The sequence below is a fragment of the Hemibagrus wyckioides genome, linkage group LG10 (assembly GCF_019097595.1).
Source record: "Hemibagrus wyckioides isolate EC202008001 linkage group LG10, SWU_Hwy_1.0, whole genome shotgun sequence".
In the NCBI taxonomy this organism is placed as follows: Eukaryota; Metazoa; Chordata; class Actinopteri; order Siluriformes; family Bagridae; genus Hemibagrus; species Hemibagrus wyckioides.
Genome location: NC_080719.1, coordinates 15,857,344 through 15,869,301, shown reverse-complemented (window position 1 = coordinate 15,869,301; position 11,958 = coordinate 15,857,344). Strand labels below are relative to the sequence as shown.

The window sequence follows — 11,958 nt, the reverse complement described above, 5'->3', positions numbered from 1 at the left end:
CAAACTGTTTGTGAACACCTGACCACCACACTTGTATGTGCTTTCTGAATCACCAATTCCAGTATCCCTGATATGTTTCCTGATATCTCTAGTATATTTGCTGATATAATATTTACAGCCACACTGTGGCCTTCAACCACAAGTGCATCACTGAGGTCAGGCATTGATGTTGAATGCAGAGGTCTATGTGGAGTCAATGTTCCAGTTCATCCCAAGGTGTTCAGTTGTGTAGAGGTCATTTGAGTTCTTCCAGTCTACTTCTTCATGCTTTGTGGAGAGGAAGGTTCAGGTCTGAAGGGAATGAAGAGAAATTGTAATGCTACAAACATACAAAGAGATCCTAAACAATTTTGTTTAGGATATCTTTGAATCTCCAAAAGCTTGGAGAAGAAGAACATATGGAAATGAAGGCGAGGTTTCCACAAACTTTTGCCCAAATAGTGTATGATATTCATCACTGACTTTTGTCTTTGGTACCTTAAAACTCAGTCTAATTAGCATCAGCAATTTTCCCCAGTAAACAACAAACACAATATACACTATATTGCCAAAAATTTTGGGACACCCCTCCAAATTATTGAATTCAGGTGTTGTTTTTCAGGGGTTGGGCTTGACCTCTTAGTTCCAGTGAAAGGAACTCTTAATGCTTCAGCATACCAAGACATTTTGGACAATTTCATGCTCCCAACTTTGTGGGAACAGTTTCAGGATGACCCCTTCCTGTTCCAACATGACTGGGCACCAGCGCACAAAGCAAGGTCCATAAAGACATGGATGAGTGAGTTTTGTGTGGAGGAACTTCACAGAGTCGTGACCTCAACCTGATAGAACACCTTTGGGATGAATTAGCACGGACACTGTGAGCTAGGCCAAAACTGGGATGTCTGCCTTTACATGCACATGAATTTAACATGGAATTGGCCTGTTCTTTGTAGTTATAACAGCTTCAACTCTTCTGTGAAGGCTTTCCACAAGGTTTAGGAGTGTGTTCATGGGAATTTTTGACCATTCCTCTAGAAGTGCATATGTGAGGTCAGGCACTGATGTTGGACGTGAAGGCCTGGCTCGCAGTCTCCGCTCTAATTCATCCCAAAGGTTTTCTATCAGGTTGTGGTCAGGACTCTGTGAAGTTCCTCCACACCAAACTCCCTCATCCTTGTCTTTATGGACCTTGCTTTGTGCACTGGTTTGCAGTCGTGTTGGAACAGGAAGGGGTCATCCCCAAACTGTTCCCACAAAGTTGGGAGCATGAAATTGACTTGGTATGCTGAAGCATTAAGAGTTCCTTTCACTGGAACTAAGGGGTCAAGCCCAACCCCTGAAATACAACACCTGAATTGAATAATTTGGAGGGGTGTCCCAAAACCTTTGGTAATATAGTGTAGACAGAGGGTCTGAAATAGTTAATGGACAGACAACTTCATTTCCCATGATGCACCAGAAAGCGCGCTAGGCTTTATGGGTAATTCCACTGTGCCCTTGCGCTCTCGGCTGCTTATTGAATGACTGGGTGCTCGCTTGGCTCAGGGTTCTGTAGCTCATTTATTTGTGCACTGTGAAGTCCAGCTTTCTCCACAGTTAGAAGACACGATGATGGCCGCGAGGTTTTTGCTTCGCCGTGCGGCTCCTGCACTGAGACAGGTTCGCTCTTACGCCGAGGCGGCCGCCGGAGCTCCACAGATGTCCTTCACATTCGCCTCTCCGAATGAGGTAGAGACTGTCCGCCTGCCTCGGCCTAACCTCACTCTGCACACCGCAGGAGTCGATTACATTCACATTACTATATAAAATCACATTGCACGTGCTTACGGTTTCTAATTTATTCCAACTATGACTGTATATGCACACTGTGGGCACGCGCTGTTATCATTAAACTTGCTAGCATGCTCGCTAACCCTGTCGTTAGCTTGAATTCTGAATTAAATGGGTTTTATTCGGTCGGTGTTTATTATTTTGCTAATTGACATGGCTAGGTACTCAGTTTGTGCCTAATGTTCTTAATAGATTGTTTTTAAATAACGTTAGCCTGAATATAGTGCTTTTTAGTTGTCATGCTGTTAGCTGAACGTGCTAGTTAGCTAACTTTAAGCTAACGTCAGTAACCCGTCATTGGCAGAACAAGCCCTTCACCTTGACTTAACATTTAGCTAAAATAATCATACGTGATCGTTTATATTCTCAGTATTTTACTTAAGTGTATATATTGCACCTTTACAATTGATTGGGTTATTAAGTTAAAGTTTTAGACTACTAAAAAACCTTTCATATTGGCCACTTCATAGGATGCAAAGGAATCATGTATTGCATTTGTTGTTAACATTTAAGTTAAAGGGAGACGTACTGTATTTACTTAACATGTCTGGTATTTCTTCAGGTCTTCTTCACTGGAGCCAGTGTGAAACAAGTGGATGTCCCAACAATGACCGGCGCCTTTGGTATCCTCCCAGCTCACGTCCCCACACTGCAGGTGCTGAGGCCTGGGGTGGTCACTGTTTTCAGTGAGGATGGCTCCTCTTCCAAATATTTTGGTAAGGTCACACAGCGGTGTTGCAGGTAACAGATTTCATCTCCATCTATTGAGATCATTATGTGTGTCAAATGATGTGAGAACATCGCCACAACTTAAAAAAAGAAAAATAAGAGCTAGTGGTCTGTATAATAAGCCTTAGCCATACGAACAAAAACAAACCCACAGGCAACAACCTAAGCAATCTCTCTAGATTTGTGGAAGTCACTACATTTTGCCTCCAATAAGCTTATTATCTTTAGTGTTTAAAGATTTGTTTCACATGTGCACTGTTCAAAGTGGTGCCATGGACTGAACAGCCACAATAGTCTAGCCTAGTCTAGTCAAGCCAAGTATACAAAATACAAACTTCAGCTCTGTTGACCTTATCAATTAATGCCTTATTAATAGTTAATGTTTTTATTATCTCATGTTAATGTCATCAGATATTATATACACCATTTGTGGGTTCAGGATGTTAATTTAATAAAATTTTAATGTTTAAAGCAAGTTCAACAATCAGAACACCTTAAAGGTTAATTACACCCACTTAAAGAACACCTACTTTTTATTGACTTTTGCAGAACAGATGTTTTCATTTGGTATTTGGAAATGTTAAAACGTAATTCACTTTACTGTGGTATGAGCTGGTCATTCTGAACGTCAACACCTGCTGCACTACCCACATCGTCCGGGGCCTGCTCTGGCCGACCAGTTAATTTTTCCTGTTCAGAATTTTTATTTTCAGAATCAGGGACATTGGAAAGACTGAAAATCTCCTTGGTGTGAAGCTGCCATATAAATCTACTGCTGAGTCACGTCATAGTTAAAAATGCAAAGAGAAATAAAGATGCTAGTCAAACATAAATAACATATTTTACATGCGACGTGAGAAGAAAACACCTCATCTCGTAGCCAAAGTGTTGGCCAAGGGGACAAATGCAATGTGCTACATAATCTCTATTAATCAATTTAACTAGGTCATTAATTATAGACAGCCAAAACATGGATATGAGCAGCATATTGAAGTTTGATTTGTTAACCCTGACTTATTATACACAAAAACATCTCAACATTGTTTTAAAAAAGAAAAAATTGTCAACTCTGTTCCTGATTTAATGCTAGGACCTCATTGTTAATTGATCCTGACGGCTAGCACATTTTTAAAAGTAGCTGTATGTTTTTCCCTTTATTAAAACGTTTGAAGAGTTAACACGCTTAATGTTTTTCTTAAGTAGCAGAGCAGGAAAACTATCTACCTTTAAGCATTAAAACTACTTAATTAAGTCTATTCCACAGGCTGTAGAACAGAGATGGGTTGATGTATGTGTTAAGCACAAGACACTACTGGTTAAGTCATAAGTGATCCTGTAATGATGTTTGGTTGTGTGTTGCAGTGAGCAGTGGTTCAGTCACCGTCAACGCTGACTCTTCAGTGCAGCTGCTTGCTGAGGAGGCTTTTCCTCTGGATAGTCTGGACCTTTCTGTAAGAAGCACATCACACTGTTTTCTTTAAAGTTGTTCACACACTTGATTGGTGGCTCTACAATGGTTTCCAAAAAAATAAAAACAAAATAGACAACAGAAAGCCATACAAGCCCTTGCAGTTTATGTTCCAGGAATTCTATGAATGTTCAGATTAGATGCTCCTCAAATTCCGTCCCAAATTGCCTGTCCGAAATTCTACACTGCTACTGTTTAAAGTCAATTCCTCATAGGAGACAAATTTATATTAAATTCTACATGGCCTTTATATTAAACTCACGATGAGAGATTACTGTGGTATGATTTCCATCAGTTCATTTGTGTCATAAATCACAGGACACAATCGCTTATGTTTTTTCATAGGTAGTCATTTCATAAGTCGTGTGATATGTAACACATTCTATATCAAGAATAAAATCACTAACGTTACAGAAATGTAAGTAATGAGCGGAGGCTACACCTGAGTCTACTGAAAGCCAAGATCAGTTGATTAGCCTGTTAGAATCAGGTGTAGCTTCTGCTTGGTTGGAATGAAAACCTGCACCCACACCGGCCCTTTCTGGATAAGATTAGACACCCCTGATTTAGAAAATGTACAGTGTGACACAGTTGCACTATTATTTTGAAAAACCTTTTATTCTTATCATAAAACACTCTCTGTGTAGCAAGCTGTGTTTTGCTCCTTTCTCTCTATATTAAACATGCTCACCTTTTACATACCCGTACCCTATATGGTTAAAATTATGTGGACTCCTGACCATCACACTATATGTGGGTGCCCCTGTTACCTCAAAAGTTGAAAGCACACGATTGTCTAGAACAGGGGTGTCCAATCTTATCCAGAAAGGGCCGGTGTGGGTGCAGGTTTTCATTCCAACCAAGCACAAGCTACGCCTGATTCCAACTGGCTAATCGACGGATCTTGGCTTTGAGTAGACTCAGGTGTGGCTTCTGCTCGGTTGGAATGAAAACCTGCACCCACACCGGCTCTTTGCAGATAAGATTGGACACCCCTGGTCTAGAATGTCTGTGCATACTGCAGTATAAAGATTTTCCTTCTCAGAGCCTTAAGCGTGTTCCTGAATAACAGCGCCTCTGTGTACCAAGAGATGGTCCATACATACAAGGTTGATGTAGAAGAATTCGAGTATCCTGTATAGAGGTTCAATATTAACTCTACTGAATAACACTTTTGGGCAGTCCTCCTCATCTGACATCCAATCTAACCTTACTAATTCTGAATGAGACCAAATCCCTATAGCCACATTCCAAAATCTAGTGGAAAGCCTTCCCTAGAGAGTGGAGGCTGTTTTAACAGCAAGTGGGCCGAACTGTGTTAATACCTGTTGTATTGGAATGAGCACATATTGGTGTGATGGTCAGGTGTCCACATACTTTTGGCCATATAGTGTAGCTTAACTGCATTTAATGACTGGTGGGTTTGCATAGCCAAACCAGAATTTAATCAGGTTTCGCATATTCAATACTAATTCACTAAAGTGCCACTAAATGTCCTAGTTTTGGCCTGGCTCGCAGTCTCCTCTCTAATTCATCCCAAAGGTATTCTATCAGGTTGAGGTCAGGACTCAAGTAGCTCATGCAGGCCAGTCAAGTTCCTCCACACCAAACTCGCTCGTCCATGTCTTTATGGACCTTGCTTTGTGCACTGGTGTGCAGTCGTGTTGGAACAGGAAGGGGTCATCCCCAAACTGTTCCCACAAAGTTGGGAGCATGAAATTGTCCAAAATGTCTTGGTATGCTGAAGCATTAAGAGTTCCTTTCACTGGAACTAAGGAGCCAAGTCCAACCTCTGAAAAACAAGGCTTGAATTCATTTATTTGAAGGTGTCCCAAAACTTTTGGCAATATATGTGTATCGCACATTTATATTTTTTCTAAATAAAGTGATTTTACTGCAGCCAAGCATACATCCCTATATTCCACTGCATTTAAATCTTCTCTCCAAATACAATAATGCAGTAATACCCTTTATATCAGAATGAAGATTAAATTGAATTTAGATATGAAATTGTAATTATATTATTATCCAGACCAGCTTTAATCTCCAGGTCTGCCTTATATTATACCTTTCAGAAAGTTCAATCTCCTCTTTGAGGCAAACTGATCCTATGCCCAGGGTTATACCTGATTTTAACTATTCTAATGCAGAATAGCTGCTGCATGCATGGTGTGATGCTGTAACCTGATTGTGTGCATTCAAAAGATGAACATGAGGAGCAATATGTGAAGCAACATGCCAAAAATATGCACGTCTTACCCAATTCTACTTTAGGATGATCAAAATATCTTTCTAAATCATGATGAGATTTTTTGTTTTGCAGTTTTATAGTCTGTTCTACCATCTCTACACTGGTCTTTGTTACATTCTTAAGATACAAAGTTATCAGTGCCTCCTTAATTCCCACCATCTATACTGTTTGCTTTATGTAAAGTGCAAAAATAGGTTAAAGGGGGTGTTTAGGTACTGCTGAGGTCTTCTTTGGCTCTGACCTGCCTCCTAGTGTACAGAGGGTGTAATCTGTAGATGTATGAAAGGTGAAACCCAGCTCTTTCTGTATCTTGTTAGTAAATGAGCTTTTTGGAACCAGTACAAAAGTAACTGGGACATCACTTATGGTTTGGCTGATTGTGTACATTTAGAAATTTTCATTGCTAGCTAAAATATAACTGTAAATGTCCCATGACTGGTGTGCCATTTTAATTTGCCTATATGAATTTGAAATCTTTTTCTTCTTTATTAATTTATTTTTTTTAATGTGCATTACTCTTATTGAGCCTTTTAATGCAACCTTTTTTCCGCCATTCTCATTTTACTCCACAAAATTGGGTGACTTTTTATTCTTCCGAGTGATAGCAGTGCTCGGGGGTCTGTGTGTTTAATAAGGAAAGAAAGGTCAGTCCCTGTTAAAGTGCAGAGGATGTGTCAAATCCCCATTGGGAGACCTTTAACTCCCAGCAATATTTGGCCTTTGCAGCTGTGTAATCGCCACCATAACAAATGTCCCTCGCAGGAAAGAGGCCATGTTAATTTGCTTGACTATTGAAGAGATGTCGCCCTCCACACAAATGCTACTGTGGCCTAATGTTTTGCGTTTAATGTCCCACTAAAAGAGACTTTCCAAACCTTTTTTTTAACAAAAGGTAATGTGTATGATGTTATTTATTGACACATGTGCAGAAAGGAAGGTCAAGTTGATCTATTATCTGGTGGAAAGTAAAGTTATATCACTGACAAAAATGTTAACTTTTAAACTTGTGGCCTGACCATCAGTTGAACATTTGTTCGATCAATCAGTTGAGATTAGTGTTGGGACTTCATTAAGGGCTTGTTATAATGTTATTTATACTTGCCTTATTTCATATTATGTTTCACCTTAGAAAAATGTTTTTTTCTCCTCTAATGTCTATAAAGTGTTAATGTCTGTCTGTTTCTCCTGCAGGCTGCTAAAGCTAATCTGGAGAAGGCCCAGTCCGAGTTGGTCAGCGCTTCAGATGAGGTCTCCAGGGCAGAAGCCCAGATCAGCATAGAAGCCAACGAAGCCATCGTCAAAGCTCTGGAATAAATTTGTCATCTTTATGGTATGTGTGTACCATGTTAACAAAGAGTTCTTCTATACTTATTGTGATTCTATCATGAAGGACACTGTTTAGAACCTAAATAATACTTTAAGCACAATGCTTATTTGTAAAGTAGAATTATTTACATTATTGATGTTTGTCTCCAGGTCAGACGTCCTTTGTCACTTCCCGAAACTCTGCTAAATTCAGTAACTGCAAGTCAAGCCGATTGCTTTGTACAGTGAACATACCAATAAATTTATTTGGAAGTAATTCATTGTTTACTGCTTTTTTTTTGTCCCTTAACTTTTTAAATGCTTTCTGTTCTGTCCTAATTTTCTGCAGCCATCAACCCTTTAACTGTGAAATAAATTCCATCAGCCTCCTGAGTGCAGATTTAATTTATGAACATAATTCATCTATTCAAATAACAGACCTAATATTCCCATTTTGTACAGTAGTAATCTGGCTATTTATGGAGATTGTAATTCCTAAAGGTCCAATTTGTTCTTTGTAGATTGACTTGTTTTTGTTTTAGAGGTTTAGATTAAACTTGTTCAATTCAAACTGAACTGATCATAAATAGAGCAGCTTTAATGATGGAGGCTTGAGATTTGGACCACTGGAACAAATAGAAAAACATCATTAATTAGAGTTTCACTGTGCTTTCCCTGACAGTGTGGCAGTCGTCATGCAGTACCATAGATTGCCAAATGGGGGCAGTACTACTCTACAGAAATCTAGTTCTGTGCCTATGAGGCCCCTATAACGGTGTAAGTGTAGTTTTACCAAGGTGATTTGTCTCAAAAGTAAATACATGTTAAATGTGCATTGGTCTTACATTTTAGGAAACGGTCATTCTTACTCTGGTATAATTACAGTTTTATTCCCCCCTTTATTCAGTTGAATCAGCTTTAAAAATATTTAGTTTTCTGTTACATACAAGATCATTAAACTAACAACTTGGCTGTAGAGCTAGACTGTAAAGTGACCTGAAAATCTGGGAAAAAATATAAATTGTGTTTACTGATGGTTGGACGAAAGCAAATACTTTTAATGGTTAAAATTAGTCTTCCAGTGACAGAACGTCTGGCTGCTTTTGGGTTATTTTTAACTGCTTTTTTAAATGTGGAATGTCTGAATAAATTTCTTGTTAACTTGCATGTAAAGTAGCATTGTCAAAATACCATCCATCCGTTTTCTGTAGCACTTGTCCCACTCGGGGTCACAGGGAACCTGGAGTCTGTTCCAGGGGACTCATGGTACAAGCTTGGGGTGGGGGGGTGCGGGGGCACTGGGTTCCAACCTATTGCATGGCACATTTGCGCACACACTCGCCTGACGCAACAGAAAATTTAAAGATGTCAATCAGCCTGCAACGCATGTCTGGACTGGGAAACCAGAGGAAACCCCCGAAGCACAGGCAGAACAAGCAAACGCCACACACAAAGGGCGGAGGTGTTTTTCAAACCCCCAACCCTGGAAGAACAAGGCAAATGTGTTAACCACTAAATTCTAAAAAAAAAAAAAAAATGTTAATTATTATACTTAACATAATACCTGCAAGGCAGTAGTTCTGTGTGTTTTATTTCAATTGCTAGCAGTGCCAATGTTTCTGTCCAGTGAAGTGGGAATTCTTATTAATTAGTATCTGGGGTTTTCTTAAATGCAGGCTGTCTTTCCAGAGCTCTGTAATCATGTGCTGACTTGAGTTTCTGAAGACAATTGCAAGTTCTTTTATGAGCATTAGACGTCTGTCTCGGCTGCATGCTCTCACTTGCTCTCGTTCCGCGCTGAATCAGGAGGGATTACAACAGGTCATGATGTTATGATGAGATTCTAATAAACTATAACAAACACTAAATACTTACTTAATGAATGTCTAGCTGTAATAAACTATTTTAAGGCTATCGACTTTATAATTAAGGTTGAAGTGCAAACATTGCAGCTTAAATAATAGGAACTGGGTAATGCCTTGTAAATATGTATTTTTCTGTGTTTTGTTATTCAGTAAAGGGGGTTGCGTAAAGCTAGGAAACCCATTTGTTTGCAACCATATCAAGGTTTCATTATTAAACCATCTACATATTTTCCTTTTATTTTCGTAAAAGAGCGCCTTGTTTTATTAGGTGCAAATTTTGATGAGTTAATAAGCTTCATGGAATGTTCGCGGATTAAAGATGATGTGGATGATATGATGAATGAATGACATGATGGTTGTTAAAGTTCTAAGCTAGTGATTGTAATATTGAGTTCAAGCCCAGGACTGTTGTTGTGCCCTTGGGCCTTAACCCTCAACTGCTCAGATGTGCGCTTGGATTTTAGCCAGTCCCTGATGAAAGTTGTTTTAAATGAAAATGTTTTCAGAATACAGATAGGAGCTTGCTAACTTTTCGTTACTTGTAAATAAACATTTAGTTAGCCCCATCACATATTGATTTCTAATAATTGTTCATTTTTTAAGTTTCTTTAAAAGTACTATATTTTCTTTAGCATAGACCTGAATTCATTATGACTCAAGACGTCAGGTTTAGGATCTAGGTTTGTTTTTTGAGGTTTGCTTAAAAACAGCATAGCATGCAGCAGGTCTTTAATAGGTTCTCATGGAGGACAGTTGAGATGTTTCTGGGTAAAGTGTTGTTCTTTTTTGTCCACAGTTTGTCAGGAGGGAGGCTGTGGACTCTCGGCTAGCTGTGAGATACTGCACGCTGGCTGGGTGTGGGTGGTAGAGGAGAAGGCACACTGCTGTTTAGAGGTTGCCCTTTCATGCTAATAGTGCAGAGTTTCTACAGAGTTCAGTCCTACGCTTGGTCCTGACACTGAGCTGCAATATACGTCTGTATCAAGTGCACTACAAACCTAAATGCTCGGTGACTGCCTGTTAAAACACCTAGGAAATGATTCTGGGCAGTTCTTTTCATCTCTTTATCAAGCACCATGCCACGTGTGCTACTTGCTGACGTTCCTGCTTCTTTTCTATATGTATTTTAGGATTTATGTAGAGAAACGTCAACCACAACACCGCCTCTTCTCTGTCACCGACAGCAAGGTGCAAAAATAGAATGTTGGTCAAGTGTTTCAGAGAAAGCTGCAAGTCTTCCTTCCACATCTAGACGCAGGTTTAGTCAGCTTGGTCTTCTGAGTACAAGTTCCTATCTTTTTGTGTATGTGTGGGTGTGCGTGTGTGTGTTTAAAGGGAACTACCCTTCTAATTATTTTATAGCTCTATCTTACATGGCAGGCTTCCATGTCTTTGAAATCTTAGCTGGAAGGTGATCTAACCTGTCATAAACCCAAACTTTAGACAGACACAGACAGGTTATTCGTTTGTGCAAATTGACCTTAAATTGTGGGATGAATTATTATTCAGGTGAATCCCTGAGGATATGCTGAGTTACAGCTTCATCTCGTTGATAATGTTCTAGTTGAAACATGGTCTGTAAAGGCAATAGCGATGTACTGAAAACTTGTACTGCTGTATATAGGTTTTTTATGGGGTAAGCTGAACACTGAGCACTTTATGGTGTGTAGCTGGGTGCTTTGCTCAGAGGTTTTGCTGTTGGGCCCCTGACTCTGCTGCTGGCAGTTAACAACAAGAAGTTTGTGGCAATCCCACATTCCAGAGAGCAAAGTGTCAGATTCCAGCGGAGTGAGGTGGGCAGATCAGTGAGGTGGTACAGAGAGGGTGAGGCTGTGGGCATGGGGGTCTGAGCCAAAACAACACCCACTCACCCACCACTTACCACAGCATGGATACTCTTAGCCTGAGGTCACATGACTATCAACCATGGCATGATGAATCTAACATTTTTAGTTCAGACGACAAAACCTTTTTTGGATTGTAAAGGGATCCTACTTTGAATTCTCTTGAATCTTCAGTTTTAGGGTTCTACATGAAATTTTTAAGTATTCCCAAAGGGGCAAATCTAATAAACCTTTGGGATATTTTCCATCCATTGTCTATACCCGCTTTATTCCTAATGAGGGTCACGGGGATCTGCTGGAGCTTATCCCACCACGCATTGGGCAAAAGGCAGGGGTACACCCTGGACAGGTCACCAGTCCATCACAGGGCCACATATAGACAGACAACCACACACACTCACTCCTAATAAACATAATGTACCACACAGACACGGGGAGAACATGCAAACTCTACACAGAAAGGCCCCTGCCTGTTTGAACCCGGGATTTGAACCCATGACCTTCTTGCTGTGAGGCAACAGTGCTAATCACTAAGCCACCATGCTGCCCCCTATGGGATATTACATAGAACCTTTTTTCCCCAAGAATGCAGTCCAAAATATTTTCTGAATGAATTAAAAAGACAAAAAAAAGGTTCCTCATAAATTCTTTGAAAGGTTAAAAGTTCTCTTTATTCTTTACAGA

The 11,958-nt window shown here is 39.8% G+C and overlaps 1 protein-coding gene across 1 annotated transcript; it reads left to right on the top strand.

Annotated features, from left to right (window-relative positions):
- Positions 1-1,460: 1,460 nt before the first annotated feature.
- atp5f1d (ATP synthase F1 subunit delta) lies at positions 1,461-7,842 on the top strand. Its single transcript, XM_058401806.1, has 5 exons — positions 1,461-1,710; positions 2,375-2,528; positions 3,904-3,992; positions 7,452-7,590; positions 7,737-7,842. The coding sequence occupies exons 1-4, from the start codon at positions 1,591-1,593 to the stop codon at positions 7,572-7,574; spliced, it is 486 nt and encodes a 161-aa protein (XP_058257789.1). The 5' UTR covers positions 1,461-1,590; the 3' UTR covers positions 7,575-7,590; positions 7,737-7,842.
- The last annotated feature ends 4,116 nt before the right edge of the window (positions 7,843-11,958 follow it).